This window comes from Siphateles boraxobius, unplaced genomic scaffold, assembly GCF_051911475.1.
Source record: "Siphateles boraxobius isolate OS27281-9 unplaced genomic scaffold, OSU_SipBor_1 41, whole genome shotgun sequence".
NCBI lineage: Eukaryota > Metazoa > Chordata > Actinopteri > Cypriniformes > Leuciscidae > Siphateles > Siphateles boraxobius.
Genome location: NW_027509042.1, coordinates 6566337 through 6591858, shown reverse-complemented (window position 1 = coordinate 6591858; position 25522 = coordinate 6566337). Strand labels below are relative to the sequence as shown.

Here is a 25522-nt window from a genome sequence, read left to right as displayed (position 1 = left end):
CCTCTGTTTTCTGTTTCATAACATGATCAGAGTAGCTCTTATCCCATTTGAGCCTCTTCAGTCTCAACTCTCCTCTTCCATCCTCCTGCATACTCACTTCTCCTCTTGCTCTTTCAATGCCTACCACTCTCACTCGCTCCTCATTCTCTCCCTTCATCTCTTTTCCCTCCTCCGCTCTTCACCTCTTCCCTGTCCTTTCCCTATACCCACTCCACTCTTTTGAAATATCAAAGTTGCCTCCTCAAAGTTTAAAAAACACACAAGACTGTATATTTTAATATTGCAAAGAAGAAAGAAAAGATATGGGCTACAGTGGAAGAGAGCAAGCCAGGATATCTTACCAATTGTTTTTTAAAAATTTTTTTTTTACCACACCTGCCTTGATGCTTATTGGTTCACAGCTGTTAGGGATAGTTCACCCAAAAATGCTAATTTCATAGAGAAGAGAAGAGAAGAGAGGATTACGAGAGCACATTCATTGATATGCATGGGAAAATAATTCATAATGAATAATGCAATATTCCATAAAAGAAGAACTGCCAGTTTTGATGGTGACTAACTGGGTTAGTTAAAGTTAGCTGTGTCAGTTGCAGTTTATTGGCAGTGTGACTGACAACTTCAAATCTAACACTTATTTTACAGTAAAGTATGCCAATGTCACACATAGCCTACACTTCACAAGACCACAATAACAGACAGCATATGACAAAAACAGATCAACCAGAAAACCAATAGAGATCTTTTTAAAACAAGTGGCTTTTTAATTGAAAGTAGACTTGTATAATTTCAGACGCGGTGCCTTATGCCTCGATTTTATCTTGCGTGTCTGCTATGCTTCAACTGATAAAACTTGCTCTGTAAATGGTGTGTAACAGCATTTCCTACATCAGTGTGTGGCCACAACAGAGCTCTTTCTATTCTTCTCAGCACATCTTGTCATCTTCCTCCTACCGCTTCCGCCAGTTAGACTAACAACGCGTCATGACTGCGAGCGTTGGCGGCTCAAACGACCATGGGCATGACTCTCAATCTTCCATCTGTTATTTCTCTGCGATGGATATCCTTAAAGGTGAGCGTGTGAGCGGGATGCAGGACATCAGAGCGGTGAATTATGCAGTTGCCATGAGAATGGACTGATCGAGGCACTTTTTAAGGTAGGTTTGATGCGCAATGGAAACCATAATTTAGAAAAAACTAACTATAAACTTCCGTACTCTCTCTCTCTCTCTCTCTCTCTCTCTCTCTCTGTGTGTGTGCGCGCGCGCAAAATGTGTGTGTGTGTTTAAGGCACTTCAGACTGCTCGTAATCCACTAATAAACAAAATCACTGTATCTTAAGTGAAAGTGATATGGAAATGTGTTACTCTATCGAACGCGATTGCTGCTTGCGCGTGATTTCCTTTATAACGCAAGCTGTCTTTATGTAAATCAGATTGCTAATAGAGAGGGTGAGAGAATTATGCAGGGTTTGTATGACGCTTAATTTAAGCTTGATCCTCAAGAAAGGTTTTTTTAAAGTAATATTTTATAGCCTATATGATAGGTAGGCTGTGTCTCAGTTTTAATTGCCTTTAAACATTTTTAGTAACTACAAAAGCTAGCCAGGGGGCGTATTACCTTCGGTAAAAAGATGCGGGGAACCGTAACCGCAGGTCTATGGCAGCTCACAATTTTAGTTAGGATTACATATTCACAAACACACTGTCTGACAAAACAGTAATTGTTACTTTAGTATTGTTTTTATTTATATATGACTAAAATATAGTTTAGTTTATATATAAACTAAAATTGTAGTTTTTGGTTTAAAAGTCTTTCAGAGAGCCAAGTTGTGTATTTTTTACTTTTTTTCATTTAATCTTTTTTACAGTCTAGCCTATGATTTTCATCTGGACCTTATTCAGAGCAGCGTCATGACTATGAAAGCGATGTGAGGGACAGACTTACCGTGTTTACAATGGCATCCGCTGTAAAAACAAAACAAAAAAACAACCCAAACAAAAAAAACTGTAGGCTATAAAACTCCTAAATCACTAATACTTTTCCTCAGCTAGTGATGTCTGGAGCTTTACATCTACTGAAGTTTCTTGGAAAGATGTTTTTGCAGTGTTTCGTCAGCAGAACAATCCCAAAACGCATTAAATAACAGTAGCCTACAACCCTCTGAAGAGATGCATGTCTCTATCCATCAGCCTCACTTTCATTCCCGTTAAAAATCAAAGATGGCGCTGCTTTGAATAAGGTCTATAGAAATTATATATATAAACTTCAGAGCATATATATAAATATATATAAATATTAAAACATTTTAAAAAAAATTCACAAAACATGCATAGAAACTACAAATACGCAAAATGAATACAAGTAATTAGAAATAAATAACATTGGGAATAAATAAATAATGATCTTCAGAAAATCAAGAGGTAATTTATAATGAGACCATAATTTCTTTGAGTAACAAAGAAGTTTTAGCAGCTTTCTTATTAACTGATAAACAAAGAGAGTCATAAAACAATTTTAAATCAACACAAAAAAGTCTAAAATTGGGCTTAGAATCAGTTACTTTACACTTATGAAGATGAAATTCGCCACATAAAGTAAGCAGTTTTAATCTGTCATCCATCTCCTTTGACCTGGAGTCCCAAATCCAAAACAGCACATTCACAACCTCAAAAGTAAAGAGTTTGTAATAAGCAGAAAAAATAAGCCAGGCTGCTTTTTTCCAGAACTCCTTTGCATAATCACAATCCAAAAACAAATGTGGTATTGTTTCAATATTAGAATTACAGAATGCGCAGTGTGAAGATATGTCTATAGACCTTATACATAGATGCTATATGCGTTCACATGTAACCATAGCAACAGCGCTTGAAGACTTTTCGTCATGATCATTTTCAGAAATATTGGCCAAACATCAACATGACCATTACCATTTTTATTATACATATTTCAAATATGACTCATTGCTAGGGACATTAGAAACAATTTGGGTTGCGTGAAACCTAGATCGCTTCATGAAAATTGATGATTAGAATGTACATTTCAGCAAGTCTAGATTGCACACTGTCCAGTTAAACATTAGAACCCACAGAGGAGTGAAAACACTATCGTAGACCTTATTCAGAGCAGCGCTATGACAGGTATGAAAGCGAGGCTGTGATAGACTTACTGTGTTTTCAATGGCATCCGCTGTAAAAAAGTGGCATAAAGCTCATAGATCACTTATAATTCTCCACAGCTTTCCACCAAGTTTTTTGTTTACTGAAATTCATTGGAAAGATAGTTTTTGCAGTGTTTTGTCAGCAGAACAATCTAGAAACACATTTAAAAAACATTACAACCCACTGAAGAGATTTATGTCTATCCCTCACAGCCATAGCTTTCATTACTGTTAAAAATCAAAGATGGCGCTGCTGTGAATAAGGTCTATACATGACCTCCACGCTCCTGATGATTATACGCTAAGTTGTTGGTCTCAATTTTTGAGGTATAAAAGTAAACTTAATTTGTGATTATGCATTTTAAATGACAGTCCTGGAAATAATCAAAAAGTTATATCTCTACGATTAATCTAAGATTAATGTAGGCTATTATACACATCAACATAACGGTATTCTGTGATGCTGCTTTGAAACATGTGAATTGTGAAAAGTGCCAAAGGCTACAAAAAGCAAATGAAATATTTTTTATTTTATTTTGATGTATAACAAAGTTTACTCAAAATCGGACCATTCGCTCTGTCTACATTTAAGGGTGATTTCTATATTTGTTTCTGGTTTTATTTTTGTCTATTTTGCTGCTTATATTTTACTTCAAAACCATCTGCAACATTTTCCCTTTTTTTTGTCAAATGATCCTGTAAGAAGTGCTTTCTCATGGCAGGTGGCCACAGAGATGGAGAGTCCTTCGAAAAGGGAGAGGCGACAGGCGTGGGCGCTCAGCAGCAGCAGCCGCCGCAAGTTTACCGTAAGAGATGCAGAACACTGCGGTACAACAGCAGAACAGCAGCCTCATTTCTCTCTTCAAGATGACGTCTTTGTGGATGGTGAGCATCAGGTTAATGTTTAACATTCAGCTGTGTCAATAACTCTATAATATGGAAAGAAGCTGCATATCTAATTTCCTCTTAAGCAAGTAATTTAAAACTACATGCAACCGGGGGGATTAAGTCTTTAGAAGGCTTTACTTTTGTGTGTTTTAGTGAAGATTATTTCATTAGTGAAATGCTTTGCTTAAACTGCACTTGCGCTTTATTTATTTAAATAAAACATCACTTGGCCTGATATTTTGTTAATGTTAGTCATGCAGTCCAAATACTTTTTGAGACTACTGTATGCTTTAGTAAAGTAAGCAAAAACATTATCAGATGTGCCGCAATTAAAAAGCGCAACAATAGATCAGGAGGTTATTTGACATTCAAATGTTAATAAAATTGTATTGCAGCCACTTTGAATTAGGCCACTTCTAAATGAAGCCAAATTATAACTGCTGCTGTGAGAGATAAAGGATTGACCACAAACCGTACCACCAGATAAACTCTAAAAACCAGACAGCTCATTTACACCTCTCTCTCTCTCCCTCTCTCTCTCTCTCTCTCTCTCTCTCTCTCTCTCTCTCTCTCTCTCTCTCTCTCTCTCTCTCTCTCTCTCTCACTCACACACCTATCCTCAAACAGACAGGCTAAGATCACAATGTGCGTCTTTATTTTGTTTCCACAGGATGCTCTGCAGGAAAGATTGAAACCTGGCTCCAAGGTTGTGGGTGAGTGTTTTTGTGTCTTTCTATAAAAGACAGTCATTGTGATTCAATTATAATACAATAACAACAAGTGAATGGAAAACCACAAATGTTCTTGAACTTGTTTGTTGACGGTCATGCAGGTTAAAAAAAAAAACATTAACAACCTCTGAGGGTCCAAGACCATGTTTTCACAAGGTACCTTCACCTGAAAGCTTTTAGTGAAAAAACATCTGAGCTACATTGTTTTTCTCTATTTATTGGTTGTGCTGAGGAAGAATCTGTTTTCATTTTTTTTCTTTCTGGATCAGGAAACCGCAGAAAAACGTATTGTTATTGTTTCTCACTTTGAAAGAAGCCACGAAGAAAGTGTTTTCAAGAATAAGGATTAACTCATTTTTCCCCAATATATTAGGAATGGAAATAACTTTTTAACATTAAATGCACATGTAACATTTAGGTTCTTGAATTATATTCTGCAAAGCCTGTAAATTAAATAGGATATCTAATCACATTCCCAGCAGCAGTAGTGTTACGGTGTTTATTCATTTTGTCATGTTTCTGGTTTGTGGTTTCTCTGTCTTTGGTCTTTTATTCAGTTTGTGCCTTGTTATTTGTAGTCTGTTATTCTAGTCATGTCATTATTAGGTCCCTTGGTTCAGGTGTGTTGTCTTGTTAGGTTGTATGGTCCCGCTCGGTGTTCTGATTTGCCCCAGCTGTGTCTTGTTCCCTCATCCCGTCTGTGTATTTAAATCCTGTCTGCTCTTTTGTTCGTGGTCAGTTATTGAATGTATGTTTAATGTGCGTACCACGAGTATCTTGTCTGTTCTGAACCCGTAATTAAAGTCAACTGCTGCATTTAGATCCGCCTACTGCCTTTGCTTCCACGCAAATTCGTAACAGAATAACTGACCCCCTAGGATCTAGCAGCCATGCCTACCTGGAGTCCTGATGTCCAGATCCTCCGTCTTCGCCAGGAGAATCGCGCCATCGAGGATTATGTCGCAGAATTCCTCGAGCTGGCATATCTCGCGCACATGAACACCCACGGCTTGAAGATCTTCTTCCGCGGAGGATTATCGGAACCACTCCGGTCTCTGATGCCCGAACCTGGTCCTCACGGATCTTTAGAATGGTACGTTGACCTGGCCCTGTTGTGGAGCGGTTCCCCGTTTACTGTGGGTGTGGAGGAGAAGCTGCGAGAGCCTGCGCTTAACGTCAGCCCGGTCGCGCCCGCGCTTCACTTCAGCTGCTCAGCCGAGACCACGCTCCACGAGCCTGCGCTTCAAGTGAGCCGAGTCGAGCCCGCTTTCCACGACATGCCTGAGCTTCTTCCTGCCGAGACCGACATGCCTGAGCTTCTTCCTGCCGAGATCGACATGCCTGAGGCTGAGCTTCTGTCTTCCGAACCCGCACGTCGCTTCAGCCTCGACGAACCCGAGTCAAGTGAGTCAAGTGCCGCCGAGTCAAGTGAGACCGCGCTTCCCGAGTCAAGCGAGTCAATTGCCGCCGAGTCAAGTGCCGCCGAGTCAAGTGAGTCAAGCGCCGCCGAGTCAAGTGCCGCCGAGTCAAGTGAGTCAAGCGCCGCCGGGTCAAGTGAACCAAGTTCCGAGTCAAGTTCCGAGTCAAGTGAATCAAGTTCTGAGTCAAGTGCCGAGTCAAGTGAATCAAGTGCCGAGTCAAGTGAATCAAGTGCCGAGTCAAGTGAATCAAGTGCCGAGTCAAGTGAATCAAGTGCCGAGTCAAGTGAATCAAGTGCCGAGTCAAGTGAATCAAGTGCCGAGTCAAGTGAATCAAGTGCCGAGTCAAGTGAATCAAGTGCCGAGTCAAGTTCCGAGTCAAGTGAATCAAGTTCCTGAGTCAAGTTCCGAGTCAAGTGAGTCAAGTTCCGAGTCAAGTGAGTCAAGTTCCGAGTCAAGTGAGTCAAGTTCCGAGCCAAGTGAGTCAAGTTCCGAGCCAAGTGAATCAAGTGCCGAGTCAAGTGAATCAAGTGCCGAGTCAAGTGAATCAAGTGCCAAGTCAAGTGAATCAAGTGCCAAGTCAAGTGAATCAAGTGCCAAGTCAAGTGAATCAAGTGCCAAGTCAAGTGAATCAAGTGCCAAGTCAAGTGAATCAAGTGCCAAGTCAAGTGAATCAAGTGCCAAGTCAAGTGAATCAAGTGCCAAGTCAAGTGAATCAAGTGCCAAGTCAAGTGAATCAAGTGCCAAGTCAAGTGAATCAAGTGCCAAGTCAAGTGAATCAAGTGCCAAGTCAAGTGAATCAAGTGCCAAGTCAAGTGAATCAAGTGCCAAGTCAAGTGAATCAAGTGCCAAGTCAAGTGAATCAAGTGCCAAGTCAAGTGAATCAAGTGCCAAGTCAAGTGAATCAAGTGCCAAGTCAAGTGAATCAAGTGCCAAGTCAAGTGAATCAAGTGCCAAGTCAAGTGAATCAAGTGCCAAGTCAAGTGAATCAAGTGCCAAGTCAAGTGAATCAAGTGCCAAGTCAAGTGAATCAAGTGCCAAGTCAAGTGAATCAAGTGCCAAGTCAAGTGAATCAAGTGCCAAGTCAAGTGAATCAAGTGCCAAGTCAAGTGAATCAAGTGCCAAGTCAAGTGAATCAAGTGCCAAGTCAAGTGAATCAAGTGCCAAGTCAAGTGAATCAAGTGCCAAGTCAAGTGAATCAAGTGCCAAGTCAAGTGAATCAAGTGCCAAGTCAAGTGAATCAAGTGCCAAGTCAAGTGAATCAAGTGCCAAGTCAAGTGAATCAAGTGCCAAGTCAAGTGAATCAAGTGCCAAGTCAAGTGAATCAAGTGCCAAGTCAAGTGAATCAAGTGCCAAGTCAAGTGAATCAAGTGCCAAGTCAAGTGAATCAAGTGCCAAGTCAAGTGAATCAAGTGCCAAGTCAAGTGAATCAAGTGCCAAGTCAAGTGAATCAAGTGCCAAGTCAAGTGAATCAAGTGCCAAGTCAAGTGAATCAAGTGCCAAGTCAAGTGAATCAAGTGCCAAGTCAAGTGAATCAAGTGCCAAGTCAAGTGAATCAAGTGCCAAGTCAAGTGAATCAAGTGCCAAGTCAAGTGAATCAAGTGCCAAGTCAAGTGAATCAAGTGCCAAGTCAAGTGAATCAAGTGCCAAGTCAAGTGAATCAAGTGCCAAGTCAAGTGAATCAAGTGCCAAGTCAAGTGAATCAAGTGCCAAGTCAAGTGAATCAAGTGCCAAGTCAAGTGAATCAAGTGCCAAGTCAAGTGAATCAAGTGCCAAGTCAAGTGAATCAAGTGCCAAGTCAAGTGAATCAAGTGCCAAGTCAAGTGAGTCAAGTGCCAAGTCAAGTGAGTCAAGTGCCAAGTCAAGTGAGTCAAGTGCCAAGTCAAGTGAGTCAAGTGCCAAGTCAAGTGAGTCAAGTGAGTCTACTGAGTCAAGTACGTCCAGTAGTGAATCAAGCCCAGTGAAGCGTCGTCGCAGAAGGAGGAGGAGGACTCGTTTGCTTCGCCAGGCTACGGAGGGCGTTCCCAGACGCCTCGCCCTGCCGGCCCCGCCTCTGCGCCTCGCCCTGCCGGCCCCGCCTCTGCGCCTCGCCCTGCCGGCCCCGCCTCTGCGCCTCGCCCTGCCGGCCCCGCCTCTGCGCCTCGCCCTGCCGGCCCCGCCTCTGCGCCTCGCCCTGCCGGCCCCGCCTCTGCGCCTCGCCCTGCCGGCCCCGCCTCTGCGCCTCGCCCTGCCGGCCCCGCCTCTGCGCCTCGCCCTGCCGGCCCCGCCTCTGCGCCTCGTCCTGCCTGCGCCCTTCAAGCTCCGGGAGGCCTGCCCGGAACCCATCTACCACCTGGAGGTTCCTCCCGAGGATTTCCCCAAGTATTTTTTGGGGGGGGGCAGAAGGTACTCCGTGAGGGCCATGGAGACGACGTCGACATGGTCCTCATCCTCGTCTGAGTCTGCTCCGACCTGGCCACCATCTCATCGTGCTCCGCCCTGGCCTTTGCCACGCCATGCTCCACCCTGGCCTTTGCCACGCCATGCTCCACCCTGGCCTTTGCCACGCCATGCTCCGCCCTGGCCTTTGCCACGCCATGCTCCGCCCTGGCCTTCGCCTCGTCCTGCTCCGCCCTGGCCTTCGCCTCGTCCTGCTCCGCCCTGGCCTTCGCCTCGTCCTGCTCCGCCCTGGCCTTCGCCTCGTCCTGCTCCGCCCTGGCCTTCGCCTCGTCCTGCTCCGCCCTGGCCTTCGCCTCGTCCTGCTCCGCCCTGGCCGCCGTCACGTCCTGCTCCGCCCTGGAGGCTTCCTGTTCCGGGCAAGCCACGCCCTCGTCAGCCTCCAGGGCGCCCACCCTCCCGCCCCTATTTGATGTTCATTCGGCGCGGGGTCGCGCCTTATGGAAGGGGGGGATAATGTTACGGTGTTTATTCATTTTGTCATGTTTCTGGTTTGTGGTTTCTCTGTCTTTGGTCTTTTATTCAGTTTGTGCCTTGTTATTTGTAGTCTGTTATTCTAGTCATGTCATTATTAGGTCCCTTGGTTCAGGTGTGTTGTCTTGTTAGGTTGTATGGTCCCGCTCGGTGTTCTGATTTGCCCCAGCTGTGTCTTGTTCCCTCATCCCGTCTGTGTATTTAAATCCTGTCTGCTCTTTTGTTCGTGGTCAGTTATTGAATGTATGTTTAATGTGCGTACCACGAGTATCTTGTCTGTTCTGAACCCGTAATTAAAGTCAACTGCTGCATTTAGATCCGCCTACTGCCTTTGCTTCCACGCAAATTCGTAACAAGTAGTCAGATGCGAGACAGAACATAATCCACAGTGCTTGGAAAGCGACTTTTGTCTCTGTGACAAGCAGCAAAAGATCTAATAATCTATCATTCTGACATTTGTTTAATAAGGGCAACCGGTACACACTGCCACAAGGATTGAAACACGTCTTATGTGCGTGTCTGTTTCTATTTTTATCGCAGTATTTTGCTGCATGCCCACAACCCGCCCACAGACCTGAGCTTATTCAGACTTGATAAAAGTGAATTTTTCATATGTATTTCCTCTCTCTCTCTCTCTCTCTCTCTCTCTCTCTCTCTCTCTCTCTCTCTCTCTCTCTCTCTCTCTCTCTCTCTCTCTCTCTCTCTCTCTCTCTCTCTCTCTCTCTCTCTCTCTCTCTCTCTCTCTCTCTCTCTCTCTCTCTCTCTCTCTCTCTCTCTCTCTCTCTCTCTCTCTCTGTTTTCTTTTCACCATTTTATCTGTAGAAATGAAGCCAGTCTTGCCAAAAGCAGTCACCTAACAACAGGTAGTTCTTGACTACAAAACCTGCACATCCAAAAGCAGAATTGCAAAATATGTCATTTTTACATATGTCAAGTAGGCCTGCACAGAATTTGTACACACATGTTGGTACACCTATCATTATGAGGACATTCCATAGGTGTAATGTTTTTTTAATGATATTCTCTATCACTGACCCATAAACATAACCGTCACAGAATATTTTCTGCATTTCTACATTTAAAAAAAAGTTTAGTATGTTTATTTAGTTAATTGAATTATGAGGACATCTGCATGTCTTTATAATGTAGGGGGCGTGGCCTATAACCTGAATACACAATATATTATGATAAGGACATTGGGTCCGCATAATGTACGTCAAGCCAGTACACTTTTTCCACATTTTACAGGATGATTGTACAGTAAAATCCACAGAATTATTTGACTGTATTAAAATAGATCATATTCATAGATAAAAGCATGATCAAATTAGCTAAAAATATTATAAAACAAACACTCAAGAGTTTCGGGATGTGGATAGCTTTACATGATGAATGATGTCGATTAGAATTTTGCAGACATCTGTGCTTTTTCGAGACCTCGGCAGGTGTCGATTCTGTGCAGGCTTACCAGTGTTTATTGACTAACTGCCAATTGATCACATCTTTGCGACACGTCTAAATCCTCCTAAAATTGTCAAATGTAACCCTACAGGCCCTTTGAGGACAGCCACCAGTTTTGAGGATGATCTGAGTCTGGGTGCAGAAGGTGAGTAGAAGCAACAGTAACTCAGGTATAATGACAGCTGGAAGTGTTTAACAATGTTAAAGAACAAACACATCACCTTTAATGAGCAGTTCTCTTCTAAAAATGTCTGCTGAATGACTAATAGTTTTACATAAACTGAACTCTATATTTATTTTGTTAGCAAACCTCGATCCATTATATTCCAACATATTGGCTACAATTTTGTGCCAGACCCTTGTGCCGCCTCAGTAAATTTTGAATAATTGGGTTCTTTGTAATGTTGAGTGACTTCCTTGTACCTGTCAGTAAGGGTCTCATAGTCAGTCTGATGGCAGTGATTATATACTGTACGAAGCAGCACTACATTTATGTTTTAGAGCGAACCTCCCCTCACTCTCCAGCACATCTTGTTTATTATAATGAACCACTCTTACAAAATTTCTAGGCCTACACCCGGAAAGTAACACACTTGCACAAGGCCAGATACAGGAAGTAATGAATAAATGGTCTTTTGGGACAGGCGTGTGTTTATTTTAAGCTATACACTACCAGAAGTCTGAAGTTGAAGATTTTTAAAAATGTTTTTGAAAGAAGACTTCTGCTCACCAAGGCTGCATGTACAGTATTTGATTTAAAAAAAATACATTAAAAACTGGGGAAATATTATTAAAAACAACTTTTACAATTGAATACTAATATTTAATTGTAAAAATGTTATATATTTTAAAATGTATGATGACAAAGCTGAATTTTCAGCATCATTACTCCAGTCTTCAGAAATCATTCTAATATGCTGATTTGGTGCTCAAGAAATATTTCTTATTACAGTATTATCATCAATGTTGATTATTTTTGTGGAAACCATGATCCCCCCAGGATTCTTTGTTAAATAGAAGGTACGAAAGAACGGCATTTATTTAAAATAGAATTTATGCAATTTAATGCATCCTTACTGAATAGAAGTAATAATTTCTTTAAAATATTCAGTATTAGTTATTCAGTATTCAGTATTAATTTCGGGGAAAAAATGTGAACCCAAACATTTGAAGGGTATTGTACATAGTAATTTTTTTTCCCCTTCACTAATATCTGCTATTATTTATTTCACAGCCAATGCATTATATGCTGCCTCAGGTGCGCCACATTTTAGGTAAGAAACAGGTTGACTTTGCCGCACCAGTTGACTTACCACCTTCATTCTTTAGCTCATGGTTACTCATTTATGCTTCTAAATACCTTCTTTCATTGTATTTACATTCATTATTTGTATACCAACAGCACTCCTCAACAGAAGCTTAACCTACCGTTGTTCAACATGGGCCAGAGTGTTGCATCCAGTGCCTTCTCAACCACTACCAGCAGGACTGCTTCCAGGTAAGGGCATGGCTAAGGCACTCAATGGACCAAATAATACCCCATTTAGCTGGCCTATTGGATGAAGGTTACCAGCTTAGTGCCTGACAAGCAATAAGCAAAACAATTTGAGATTTATCTGTTCTTCTGTAAATGGGTTTGGAAAAATTAAAAAAAGTGGTTGCAAATGCAGAGTGATGCATAATTAAGTAGTACATTTATGCCACTCGCATAACCTGCATGTGGAATATGTGGCTTTTACTAATAAAAAGGCCAACCCTGAAACTGATTATTTTTTCACATTTTCTGAATTGTTAATTTCTTACATAAACAAAATTCCTTGGACTGACATATTACATTCCTGTTTGTATCTGCGTCATGAAACTGTGCAAATTATACAGCAAATAAACATGCAAGGGATGAAGAATGTGTAGAACTTTTGTGTGGGCATAGATTCCGTGCATGTCTACCTGAACCAGAGTTCTCTCACATACTTAAAAAAAAAAAATCTTTTGCTTTTCATGATGTCTAAAAAAATCCACCAGTGTGTCTGAGGTCCTCCAGATGCGTGCCGAAGATGCAGAAGAGACCCTTTTCCAGCTGGGTTTCGGTTGCGAGGAACCACAGGTGACTGCCCGCATCCCAGTCCGTTTCTTCAACTTTCCGTCCCAGCTCAGAGGCATCAATTTCCGCCTGTTCCTTGAATCCCAACTCACCAGGATACGCCAGGAAGACCCTTGTCTTTCATTAGCAAGTAAGGAATCACAGAGTTACAGAATATTGCTCCTACTACAACTTTAGAGACATTTGTCACATCCGCTCATCTTGTTTTGGCACAGGTCGTTTCCGACAAGTAGAGGCATTGACGGCAATGGCCAATGCTTTCTATTCGCTGTACTCCCACGTGTCCCGAACGCCACTTCAGAAGCTTGCGCCACCCCAGTTAACCTTCAGCTCCCCAATCGTGGAGAGGACCATGTCTCGAACCAGTGTCCGCAGTGAACCGCGCTCTCCTGTTGAAAGACTAAAAGACACTATCTCCAAGATGTGCTTGTACACGGGATCCCGTGGCTCGGACTCCACGTCACCAAGCAATTCACCTCGTAAGCGTAAATATAGTCTGTCAGGTGTCATTGAGAAGAGTGCAGAAAATGACGATGCTAATGACCAAGATTTATGCCTTCAAATGGAAGTAGATGATTTGGAACAAGATTTGGACTGGTTTGTAGAGAGCAATAAAGAACTTGAGGAGAAGACATACAAGGAAAACACTGAAAGGACTGATTATTTTGAGCCTATACCTTGTCATCTACTATCCGAGACGACATATGAAAACATACACAACCTCAGGGATACATTAGCAGAGTGTACACCTTGCCAGGAGCCCAGAACAGACAGGGAGTCCAAAGGTGGTTCTCTGCCTTCTCTTCACTCGAAAAGATCTGACGTTACCGTGAAACCTGTTCCTATCATTACTCATGATATCATATGTCCTCAGGTTGTTGAATGTGTCAATCAGGCACCTTACCGCTGCTTACAGACAAATAGTATGGATGCCAAAGACTCACCTTTTGCACACCAGATGACAAATAAATCTAATGCAATGAATTTACACAAGTCGTTATGTCAGATTACTGTCACTGGATGGGAGGACGACAGAACCCTCCCCAACAGAGACACACAGGGGCAGTGTTCATCCAACATCAAGAGGTACCTAAGCCCAGTGAAACCACTAAACCTGAGCAAAGAAGGCAACTCCTTTGAACTGGAAGAGGTACGATATCTCCTATCATTTTAATCCATTTTTATGGCAAGAGCAAAAGTTCTCCCACACGAGTTCTCCCATAAGACGTCATTAACAGAATATTACTCAATGCTTTATTGCCAAACCCACCTCCAAACTTCCTCTTCGTGTTCCTCCCTTGCATAGAGATTATAATGCTGCAAGCTTTTGTACCATTACTTTTTACACTTTTACTGTTGCTCTTACTTCAGGTCAGGAATTTAATAAGAGTTTAGTAAAGGAAAACAGCACTGACACTATCCTCTGACAATGTAAACATCTAGTTTTCTATACTGTTGTGGTATATTATTAAGTATAGGGTTTCAATTCAGGTTCACAGTGCAGAAGAAGAGGAAGCCACTTCATCAGAATTCTGCTCCACAGTCTCATTGTCTGTTTCGGCACAGCATTCAAAATGTAAGTAACATGAGTAGTCTTTACCATGATTAGAATATGTGAGGCAAATTTTAGCCACTAATTTGACTAATTCTTTTTCAGTAAGTAAAACCAAGTCAACTGAATATCTGTTTATCAGCTGTGCAGTGTTATCACCAAAATAAGCAAAATCACCCTTACAAGATCACAGAAAGCAACATTTGTTGATGTGGTGAGAAAGGAAGGTGTTGTGCTGACTTGTTAAAAACACATTGCAGTAAAATGCCAGAATTTGGTCCAGCTTATCTTGTCTGCCTTATCGCTAAAACATTTCATGGGGAAACAACCTAACAGGAAGTCGCAAGAAAATCTGCAAACTATCGTTTTTGTTCACAGAAACAGTTGAAAAAGAATTGGGTGCTGTTTTGACTGCCTAACAGTTTTCTTACACATTAATCATTTTTCATTCCCAGCGTCACCTCTGCGAGGGGACAGTTTTCAGTCAGACAGCAGTGGATATGCTGAAGAGGATGTGCACCATTCCCTCTTCACCCCAGAGAAAACATAACATCAAAACTTAGGGTAATGAAGAAGCACAAAGTGTGTACTAATACCCTTTAAGTCAACATGAAATGGTGTTTGCAAACACATTTTTCTAAGTGGTTTTATCCATCAGGAATTCATTGGATTTACTTTTTCATTGGAATATCTTGTACAGATTAACCATTCACAATAAGACAGGTGGCCGGTTGCATACACTGCTAGACTAATTCTACAAGTTAGTCATCTAATTTTTGTTCTTTAAAGGGATAGTTCACCCAAAATTTCAACTTCTGTCATTAATTACTCACCCACGCCGTTCCATCATCAGAACACAAAATATCTTCTAAAATATCTCCTTTTGTGTCCATGAGAAGAAAGAAACTCATACAGGTTTGGAACAACTTGAAGGTGAGTAAATTATGACAGAATTTAAATTTTTGGGTTAACTATTCCTTTAGGCTTATGTTTATGTTTGCTGATCAATGTTTAAATGTTTAAAAGTTTTGGGCGATCTAACCAATCAAATTAGATTGGTCTCATTTGATTCTGAAAAGATTACTAACTGCTAATATCATAATAGTTCTTAAGACATGCAACTGGGCCCTGGAGCATGCATTCATGTTGCTTTCAACGTGTAAACCAACAGCCTACAGTGATGAATATTAACTTCTGCTTTTTAACTAGCTTTATTTGTGTTAGGCTTTTCACATTTTTGGTCTTATTCTTGAAATGAGTGAGTCGCAGTACATGTTGCATCTATTTGTAACTACTCAATAGTAATAAATAATTTATTTGAATAATGGAGTTTTGGTTGGCTGGTGTGTTATACTTTACCCAAACTTGTTCAAAACAGCTGTCATTGAAGCCAAGTCCTGAAACTCTACACAAGTATGTGAACACAAAAAAAATGTCTAATCAAAATGCATTAGCATGAACATTCTTCTTCAGGTTAACTATTGCAGACATTGAAAGTCATCTCCACTGCCCCCTTGTGGTGCAATAAAGCATGTTAAGTAATTACAACAAAGCATGTTAAGTAATTACAACATGACCACATTCTAGTACACACTTTCTAGAAATATACTGTTGTCTAGGATTAATTGAATTTGCTAAATGATAAAGGACTAAATGCCACAATCAATACAAAAGATGATGTTAATTTCAAGTTTATTGTTCAAGATAAAATATCCAATTGATTACAGATTAACCAATTTGTTACAAATTACATACGTTGTCACAGTACTACTGTTGGTCATCAATGCTATTATCCTGAATATGAAATTACAGTTACTCTCAAATACAGAGTTCAGTCTTTCAATCTTTACCAGTCCAAATGTAATGAAGCCTGGGAGGCAGAAACAATTACACAGAGGTAGATATTTACCACAAACTGTCAAGCTCATATTAAAAATTATATATCTTCAATGGCAGAGAGAAAAAGACTTTATTTTACAAATATATTCTACGAGACAATAAATGTTAAGGAATAACTTATATTACTAAAAAAAATTATGAAATTAAAATATACAAAAGTCAAATATTTACAAAAGTAACAAAAAAAAAGTCATGCCGCCTATTTTAGTTTAATCAATTCATCAAGTTCATACAGTATCTTTGCCATAATTTAAATGAAAAAAGAAAATCAGAGGGAAAGTTAAAAGTTGAAGACTTCTGGGCAAATTATTTGTGTAGAAATTGTCCTCAGGTTTCAAATGAATAGTCTACCCAGTCTTTGTTTGGAGGCACTGTGGAGCAAGAGTAGACTTTTTTGTGTCCTATTCAAGGAGAAAATGATGCAATCAGTCCGTCCTCCAACTGGAACTCAACAGACCATTATGCCTTGCAGACCATTGTAGTGCATCTACTGTGTCAAACAAACAAACCCCGTCACAGAACAGGTGGTAGAAGAGTAAAACTTAAATTAACCTGATTTTCCTATTTTACCCTGGGAAACAAAAAGAAAGGGAAAAAAAGTTACAGGTGAGCTGTTGCTCTGGCTTATTTCCCCCCTGCCATGATCTTCAGGTACTGAAGGGCATTGTGGGCAGCACTGGCACGTGCCGCATCCAGGCTGGAGGCAAATCCGTGGCAGACGGTAATCGGCTGTGTGGACAACTCCACCAGACACTGGTAAAGGCCGCTTAAACTGCGCTCCTCTGAGTGAACAAATAAAGTACAAATAAGATTACATTTCTAAAAGACATCCATCTTCAGAATCGGTGCAAACACTAAGGCGGGCTCTCTTTTTGCTTATTCACATGAGTAAAGTAGTTAGTGGTTTCAGTATCTCAATAAAGCACCTTACGCAGCCTTGTATCTCACCTATGTCCAGGTAGCTGACATCAAAGCGTTGCTCCTCAGAAAGTTCATGAAGGAGAGAACAGAAATTGGAGGCATTGGTGTCAGGCTGGCCCAGAGGATGGCAGCGCAACTGTAGGATTTTCTCTCCAGCTGAGTTCCGCAGAGAGTCCCACGTGCAGCCCAGACCTTTAGACTTCCCTCCCTCTAGTCTGCCGCCCATTTGCTGTTGAAAGAAGATGAATTTTTAAACGGGCAAATTATTGAAACCACAATGAAATTGAGACTACAGCATAATCCCCATTACTAAATAACGCCCGTCTTACCGTATTGAAGGTGTCTTCTTCTGCTTCGGCCTCATGGCTGCTACGCATGTCCACTGGTACATCATGGATACGAGAGAGCATCTTTGCCGCTGCATTTCTTTTAGCAAGCTTTTTTGATGTGCCACTACCTTCAAAACAATGTAACACAATTAAGAAGACATAGTTTTGACAAAGAAACATCTAAACAACAGACATTTAATCCTTTGAATGGGTTGCATATTTATGACTATAGACAAAAAAAAGATGTACATACCTATCTCAACAAATCTTTCCACCCTGCAGGTCATTGTAAATTCTTTGCGGTGTGCAGGTCCAGATTCTTGTGTGACTGTGTACTCGGGTAAACGCCAGCCTTTCTGTACTACTAGTTCCTGTGGAAATTGCATTTTATTTTGCATAATTTTTTATGGCTGATTATCAAAGTGTATGCTTCTATATATTTTATATTTATATATATATATATATATATATATATAGACTGGAGGAAAGCCTTGACATTATCTGCTTCCAATATTGGCCTAAAGTGGTTGACGCTAATAATTAAAACACGAACATGTGTCTATATATTATGCAAGCTTAATTGCTACATCAAAAAGCAGCACACACAGACCTGGTTCCTTTGACTTGTAATCTATGAAGTTCAAAGCACATACACAATCTGCAGTTCAGTTAAGGCCAAGGATCTTGATCATGATCGCTCACCTGCAAAGCTCCAACTGGATTGCACTCAGCTTGTTGTGTTGAATTGGATGATTTCATCTCTGACTGAGAGCTAAAACACGATGTAAAGAGAGAAACCTCCGTTACATTTTTTTTTTTTTTAAGAGTATGCCAACTTATTTCTGTACTTCATGTAATGCATTTTCTGTTCAAATGGCCTCCCAAGCACACAATCATATCTTTACCATTCTCCCTCCATATCAATTCCGACAAATCCTTCTCCCTCCATCCCATTTCCTTCGATCCCTCCCAGCATTCCACCTTTCAGCATTTTCAGGGCAGCTTCGGCAGCTTTGTGCTTGGCAGCTTTCTTGCTGGGACCCTGGCCAGTGCAGCTGATGTCGCCCACAGACACACGGAAGGTGAAGTTGGGTTGGTGGGCCTGACCCTCAGCCTTAAGCAGGTCGTACACTGGAGTCTTGCCTATCCGCGTTCCATATTCCTGCAGCAGACTGATGGGCGTCTTCCCGGGGTTCACAGCCAGCATTTGCTCAATACTGTGAACAGAGGAACATAAAAACACATGGAGAAGGATGTTACAGTATCAGACTCTAAATATGTTGGTTTTTCAGGTAAGACTACTTCTGTCAGTAAGAAACACAAAACTACGTATGCATTGCTACCCTGTGTTAAACAATAACAGTACAAGCTTAAGTAAAAGTCATTTATCAAAATAACAAGATGCCAAAGATTCAGGGTCGTGTCTAGAGAAGAATGTATTGTATAATCATGTAAAATCACAATTTTTGTCTTAAAACCTAGTGAGCTGCATTTTGGACACCGTTAATTTGACTGCTCGATGTAGACAGTGATTCAATAATTCGAATTATTTAGTCATACTGATGATAAGGATCAGTTTAGACCTTTTTGACCTATGGTCCTTTTTTGGGGGGTTAATACATTTCTAAAACATATTTATTTAAATTTAATTAGTTAACGAGAATCAATTCATGTGCTGGAGTTGACTTCCAAAACAAGGGCTATTACATGGTTAGTTCACCGAAAAATGAAAATAATTATTACATACTACTCACCTTCAAGCCATCCTAGGTGTATCCTGCGTCGGGTCAGAGATCACTCTTCAACTAGATTTGAATATGGCTGTTACCGGAAGCCAGTGATTATAGTTTATAAAGCTATAAATATGGATATTTTTCTTACAAAAGCACATCACTACACTTCAGAAGCCTTTATTACCCCCTGGAGCCGTATGGATTACTTTTATGATGTACGAATGATGCGCGTTTTGGAGCTTCAAAAACTCGGCTCAACTCCAATTATAAAGCTTGTTAGAGCCCGGATATTTTTTTATATAATTCCGAAAAAAAGAAGAAAGTCATATAGGCTACACCTATGATGGCTTGAGGGGGAGTAAATAATGGGATTTTTTATTTTGGGTGAGCTAACCCTTTAAGAGTCGAGGAATCGACTCTTTTGGAGTCGACTCCCCATCAATAACGTTAGTGGTGTGTGTCCTCAGTCATTTTGTATGATGCGCAGTTTTTCCTCTGTAACTGTTTACAAAGTCTGTAGGTGTATGATGCCTGGTGTTTTAAAATCCGTTCAGATTCGTTCAGAAGTCGTGCGGTGTATTCCAGGCTTTAGACAGTGATTCGAAGGACCGATTTTAGTAATTCGAATGTTCTAACGTTACGATACATTTACAGTGTGTTCGAAGGCAGGAAACACGGGTTCTGTTTGTCTTGCCATTAAAAAAAATATTACAAAATAATAAAAACAACTCTGTTTGTCGTGGTCATCTGGCTAAAAGCCGATGAGTGGTTCATTTTTACCTGGTATACCCAGAGTTTCTCTTGCCGTTATCCGGGCTTTTCTCGTCGTTCATTCCCCAATAAAAGATAGAGAGCTGACTTGCTTCGGACCGCAGAAACCCCCCGAGGTGACTGTAACCCCCTTGGTATCATTAATAAGTTTCAGTGCGGGAAGACTGAGGCACGAGGAGACAGTGAAGCCCTCTCTCTCACACCTTCCCGCATTACAGAACACATTACAAGCGAACTGAATTATGAAGCGGACAACAAGGGCGGCTATTAATTTTCATAATAAAAGTCTCGACATTGACGGATGCCACGAAGCCTGTCGAAAACATGTCCGGGTCATATTTCACAAAGGCTAAAGAAAATAAATCATTTAATAAAGCATTTTTTCAGCGTCATTAAGATGATTTAAAATTAATGTTATGGGAATCATCATTGAAGATAATCAGAATATGGTCCACTTCACTCACTGGCTATAACTTGTCTCAATAAAACAAATTTTAAAAATCAAGTTTCTAACCTGAGGAAATTTGCCTTCAAATTCTGCCTTTCCCATAATACTGTAATGTTTTAGCTATACGTGTGCATTGCAAAAATAATGTACTTGCTATATTAAATGCATTTATTAGAAGCAGACGTGTTATTTTGCTATTGCTTCTTAGACCCAAATATATTCCAATATACAAAAAGCATTATTTGAAGAATTAGATCACTGTAATGTTGTCACAGCTGTTGTTGCTAGACTCCTAATTTGTTTTTATTAATACAATATTATACTTTATGATTATATTTTATCATATTATGTCTCAAGTGTTGAGGCATAATATGCATACCCGTTTTGGTATTATTCTTAAATCTTGGTGTATTCTCATTATCACTTCTATTCATGTTCAACAGTAGATAATCAAAATGTTTCATTTCAGTTTCAACATGAATTGTGGTTTGCTTAAGGACACACCACATCTCATCTTTCAGGTATTTGATGAGCTTAAATCAGCACTATAGTTACAAATGAGACACACATGTCCCCAGTGCCCAAGATCAGCGGCACATTCCTGAACCTCTGACCTAAGAGCTGCAAATAAACACACACACAGCACGTGTCCCATTTCAACTGACAACTAAACACCAGAAGAGAGGTAGGGAAATGGAAATATTAAAAAACATAAAAAGCAGTTTTATTTAAGTGGCACTCCTGAGGTTAGTGAGCTGGCAAACCACTGTATGAAATGCAATTCTTTAAATGTTTAACCTAGTAAAACATTATCAACCCTCTCTACATTTTCAGTGTAAACTGAGCAATTCAAGTTAACACTAGAAAACCAAATCCATCACTGGATTTGAAAAATCGCTGCTAGGTTCCAAGTTCACTTTTGAGTACAAAGTAAGACTGAGGAACATTTCAACAAATGTGAAGTATCATGTTTCACGCAATTCAGTGGGGAATTGGGATCATTTAAAGTCCTCAGAAAAAGTCTTTTATTTTGAATCGTTATCTTAGTAACTTTCATTGGCTGAAATGCCTTTTTCATCTAGTTCTTCCTCAGCAGGTTCTTCTTCCTTCTCAGAGTCTAGCACATCTTCTTCCAAGTCTTTCTGATTCACAGTTTCATCTAGTGGCTCCTGTGGTGTCTCCTCCTGAATGATATCTTCAACTGCATGATCTTGTGAGAAGTTCTCCACAGCCTCTGCCACATTTGCCTCAATTTCCATCTCCTCCGTGGAAGTTGGGTCTTCCTCAGAAGGAATGCTTTCGGTTTGCTCCATGAGAGTTTCTTCTTCTTGGATTGGAATCTCCTCAGTTATTTCATCCGTCTCAGTTAGTGCTTGCTCCTCAAAAGCATCTCCATCCTTGATCTGAACTTCCTCGTGTTTCTCAATAACTTCATCTTCCCCCACGGCTTGAACCTCCTCCTCTGGTTCCTCCTCGTCAGATACCTGCAGCTCCTCAGGTATTTCATCCTGTTGAGTTACTGCTTCCTCTTCAGCTTCTTCCTTGTGGAATGGAACCTCATCAGCTTGTTCATCCTCGTCAGTTACTACTTGCTCCTCAGATGCATCTTTTTTTACTTCAGCTTCGTCAGGAATTTTCTTCACACCGGCTTGCTCTGCAGCAGGTTCTCCTCTGTGGAACTGAACATCCTCATCTGGCTCTTTCTCCTCAGGTTCCAATTGCTCCCCTTCTTCAACATGAACCTCCTCGGCTACGATTTCCTCCTCAGTAACGGTTTGATCCTTGATTGGAACTTCCTCCTGAGTTGCTGCTTGCTCCACTTGCTGGGTTTCTACTGGAATATTTTCCTCTGAACTGGGCTGCTGGCTTTCAGATACCACCTGAAATACATAAAGAACATTGTGCCAAATGCCCAAATGATCACATATGGAGAAAACGACACCGTAAGTGCTACTGTATACCTGATTCTGGACGATCTCAAGCTGGGAAGCAAGGTGAGAGTGAAGGCTGTGAGTACTCTTCTGATGGTCCTCCAGACTCCTACGGACAGCCACAAGCTGCTCCTCAAGAGCTTGGGATCTTCTTGTCTGTTCCATCTCCAGTAGATCCCTGGTAGATAGACCAAATAAAGATGAATTAGGAATAATCAGTATCAGTAACAGCACCAAAATTGATAAGACCCAAAATGCTAAAGAGAATTCCATTATATATGATCCCACAAAACCCCTACTCACTTGATGTCCATCACCTCTTGTCTGTTCCTTTCAAGAGCCTTCTTGTTTCTAACAAAATATTCCTTCAAGCTTTTAAGTTCCATTCTTTGTTCCTCCAACTCAGATGTGAGACCCTGTACAGTAGACATCTGCTCGTCAAGACGTGATTTGGTGACCAAAACAGTGTCTATGAGCCCAGAAATGGTAACAGCTACCTCTGTGTTAGCAGTGAGGATAGAATTAAACCTCCGCTTCAGAGTTTCAATCTCTTCCGTCTTATTCTTGACGACTGCATTCAATGCTACAGTTGAAACAAACTCTTGCTGGAGTTCAGAAAGTCTGCCATTCATCTCAGACTGAAGAGACCAGACTTGGCTTTGAAGATCAGTAGATTTGATTTTTTCTGAAGTGGCCAGGGCGACGTCTGCCTTTTTTTGGGCCTGTGTGTAGGCCTCTTCCAGTGTTTGTAGACGCTCTTCAAAAACACCCACATTGGCGATCTAGATATATATAGACAACATGTTTGAATTTCAATGAAGTTCAATTATTCATCTGATTATTATGCAACATTTCATCCAATTAGACATTTCTTGAGCCTAACCTAGCTGCCTGTTAGTGTTGGTTCAGTCCAGTGTTGTCAATCCACAATTGTAATTAGCATCTGAAAATTCATCAATCATAAATTCAATCTACAGTGTTATAGTAGCCTAATAAGCTTAATTAAGGCCACTGTGGATAATTTAGGAAATAAAAAATAAGGTGAATTTATAGGTGGCTCAGACGCTCTGTTGCCAGCCAGTTACACAACTAATAATTTTATTATTCAGTTGATTTTCAAAAGGAAGGTATCATAAAAACAATGCTGGTGTTGATCTTTAGATCAAGGTTTTTAAAGAAATCTGTAATTAAAATGTATACTGTTAATTTGATTATAATTTGATTATAATCATATTATAATACATTTGAATAGCCCAAAACCACTGACATTTTAAAGCATAATGAGGTTTTAAATTAAATGTAAGCTGTAAAAGCATGTGTACCCAAAAACACCAAGTGGTTAACCTCTCACTCAAAGATTGAAAGAGCGTTTTCCACAAAGCACCTTTTGAGTGTAGTTGTACATGAAACCACAGACATTAAAAATAGTGACTTTTTCTGTCATTCAAATTCAATTAAAAAAATGAATTTATTAATTTAAAGTGCTAATAGTGCTAATGATTTTCTATTTTACTATAACATTATTTAGGCTTGATTTTTTTGAAAATGAGCACTTTAATCCAAAGTTAATGGCATGATGGTGTACACTTTATAGGAAGCAGAGTTGACAAGACTTGCTTTATTAAAGAGAATTGACAGCATTTAGTACTGCAGTTATCGAATAATCATCAGTGAAAGAAAGATTGCTTGACAATTGGTGTTACATTAATACATTGCATTTCTGATCATTAATGCAGTGCTGACCACCTTTCAGATAGAGGAGTAATTTTCATGTTTATTTATATCTTCACGTTCACATGTTGGTTTGAATTCCATTTGTATAAAGTCCTTTAAACAAGCAGCCTGGCAAAAGGAAACACGATCCTGCCTAGAACAGACTATTAATGGCCTGGGAGCCACATGACACAATTCAGCGAATGGAATATTCAAAGGGCACATGAGGCATGCAGTGAGAATTGTTATTAAGTATTTTTTACAATCAAATTACAAATGATATAATATGTACACCATAATATATAAACTTGAGCAAGTACTATGTGCTTAGTACAAAATGTTCCAATACGCACAAATTGTTTCCTGTGCGTAAATGTAAGACAACTTATTTCTTTCATTTCAAAGTTAATTTATAAAGCAGAAAACACTTGTTAACTAACTGTAGAGTATCCCAAAATTAAATACCTGTGCATTACCCATCCCCAACTGCTGTTGGAACTTGGTTATCCTAAGTTGCATTGCATTGACTGTCTCTGTCAGGCTGTCGATGGTTTGCTGTTGCTGAATGGAGAACCAGAGTGCCGATGATCCCCCGACAGCGAAAATAAAGAGAACAATGGCAGGGACAGCATATTCTTTAAATCCCCTCTGTGGTGTTACAGATGGCGTCTCCAAGAGCAGCAAACTGTCGTCCTGTTTAATGGCATTTTTTCCTTTGCGCTTGGTCATCTTGGCTTCGCGGAGGATCTGCACTGTAGACTGTAACAGTCCCACTTACTCTGATTTATTCAGTAATTTGAATAAAATATGGTGCCGCTCTACCAGAGCTTAACGCTGTATTGGCCGACAACGACGGGGAACAATCAAAAGTGAAGTTTTAAGCAAGAGGACCATGAGTAGGGGGCGTTGCGCACTGGAGGCGGTCTCACTTTCGTGGCGCTGTGCAGCACGTACTGCACTTACCTAAGGTTTTTACAATTTAATCAAAAAGCTTAATTTATTTTGAATATTGCATAATTTTAAGTAAGAATAATAAAATAAGGTTTAATGTTTTTGAGTATTATAAAAAAATAAAAATAACACAAAATAATTGTTGGAAAGTTTTGTATTTTTAGATGGAGGCTTCAAATAAGCATTCAGGCCTATGGGTTTTCCTCCTGTTCCTGCATATGGATTGCATTTTCTTGCTTTTTAGAGTATATATATATATATATATATATATATATATATATATATATATATATATATATATATATATTACATCGTGCAAAATACTAATACTATTTATGGTTACTAATCTATGGATCTAGTTAGTAGGCCTCTATATTACAATACAGTATTAAGAACTTGTCATTTAGGTAATTTATCGATGGTGTTTTTTCAGTTCATTTAATTTTGTTTCTTTTTTTATATTTTGCAGACTTTTTGAAGCTTTGAGACTGGTTGATGATAAACACTGACATTATGGAGCTTTAAATCTGGGTATCACAACAGTTTTATTGGATGTAGATGAAATTAGATAATGGCTGGATATGGATTGTCTTTACTTGACATATAGG

General features: G+C 40.1%; 3 protein-coding genes across 5 annotated transcripts; 1 reads left to right on the top strand and 2 right to left on the bottom strand.

The window, feature by feature from the left end:
• The first annotated feature begins 961 nt into the window (after positions 1-961).
• Positions 962-15547, top strand: tespa1 (thymocyte expressed, positive selection associated 1). Of its 2 annotated transcripts, XR_013192960.1 has the most exons (12): positions 962-1154; positions 3880-4042; positions 4716-4758; positions 9927-9967; positions 10657-10710; positions 11800-11839; positions 11968-12063; positions 12588-12796; positions 12882-13451; positions 13541-13816; positions 14158-14242; positions 14674-15547. XR_013192960.1 is itself a non-coding variant. In XM_077197991.1 (11 exons), the coding sequence occupies exons 2-11, from the start codon at positions 3892-3894 to the stop codon at positions 14766-14768; spliced, it is 1749 nt and encodes a 582-aa protein (XP_077054106.1). In that variant the 5' UTR covers positions 962-1154; positions 3880-3891; the 3' UTR covers positions 14769-15547. The 2 variants fall into 2 exon arrangements, 1 of the variants encoding a protein (XP_077054106.1); XM_077197991.1 differs by having other exon boundaries at positions 12882-13816.
• A 346-nt stretch (positions 15548-15893) lies between these two features.
• On the bottom strand, positions 15894-20127 carry tarbp2 (TAR (HIV) RNA binding protein 2). Its single transcript, XM_077197993.1, has 7 exons — positions 19881-20127; positions 18273-18584; positions 18070-18139; positions 17621-17738; positions 17368-17495; positions 17066-17267; positions 15894-16899 (listed from the first exon to the last, which is right to left on the bottom strand). Exons 1-7 carry the CDS (start codon positions 19931-19933, stop codon positions 16742-16744), a joined length of 1041 nt encoding a protein of 346 aa, XP_077054108.1. The 5' UTR covers positions 19934-20127; the 3' UTR covers positions 15894-16741.
• An 892-nt stretch (positions 20128-21019) lies between these two features.
• LOC143706269 (uncharacterized) lies at positions 21020-24868 on the bottom strand. Of its 2 annotated transcripts, XM_077197990.1 has the most exons (5): positions 24429-24839; positions 22748-23032; positions 22554-22666; positions 22281-22428; positions 21020-22199 (listed from the first exon to the last, which is right to left on the bottom strand). In XM_077197990.1, the coding sequence occupies exons 1-5, from the start codon at positions 24690-24692 to the stop codon at positions 21363-21365; spliced, it is 1647 nt and encodes a 548-aa protein (XP_077054105.1). In that variant the 5' UTR covers positions 24693-24839; the 3' UTR covers positions 21020-21362. The 2 variants fall into 2 exon arrangements, with proteins under 2 accessions (XP_077054105.1, XP_077054104.1); XM_077197989.1 differs by having other exon boundaries at positions 22554-23032; positions 24429-24868.
• Between the last annotated feature and the right edge of the window lie 654 nt (positions 24869-25522).

Excerpts from the sequence above, each read along its gene's own strand:
- tarbp2 (XM_077197993.1), bottom strand. The coding sequence starts at position 19,933 with ATGAACGACGAGAAAAGCCCGGATAACGGCAAGAGAAACTCTGGGTAT. Across the intron at positions 18,140-18,272 it reads ATTGATATGGAGGGAGAATG|CTCTCAGTCAGAGATGAAAT; the intron begins GTAAAGATATGA and ends ATCGTGTTTTAG. Across the intron at positions 17,496-17,620 it reads GGAAAGATTTGTTGAGATAG|GTAGTGGCACATCAAAAAAG; the intron begins GTATGTACATCT and ends ATTGTTTTGAAG.
- tespa1 (XM_077197991.1), top strand. The coding sequence starts at position 3,892 with ATGGAGAGTCCTTCGAAAAGGGAGAGGCGACAGGCGTGGGCGCTCAGC. Across the intron at positions 12,064-12,587 it reads ACCAGCAGGACTGCTTCCAG|TGTGTCTGAGGTCCTCCAGA; the intron begins GTAAGGGCATGG and ends AAAATCCACCAG. Across the intron at positions 12,797-12,881 it reads CCCTTGTCTTTCATTAGCAA|GTCGTTTCCGACAAGTAGAG; the intron begins GTAAGGAATCAC and ends GTTTTGGCACAG.
- LOC143706269 (XM_077197989.1), bottom strand. The coding sequence starts at position 24,692 with ATGACCAAGCGCAAAGGAAAAAATGCCATTAAACAGGACGACAGTTTG. Across the intron at positions 23,033-24,428 it reads TGGGGATGGGTAATGCACAG|ATCGCCAATGTGGGTGTTTT; the intron begins GTATTTAATTTT and ends ATATATATCTAG. Across the intron at positions 22,429-22,553 it reads CAAGAGGTGATGGACATCAA|GGATCTACTGGAGATGGAAC; the intron begins GTGAGTAGGGGT and ends TCTATCTACCAG.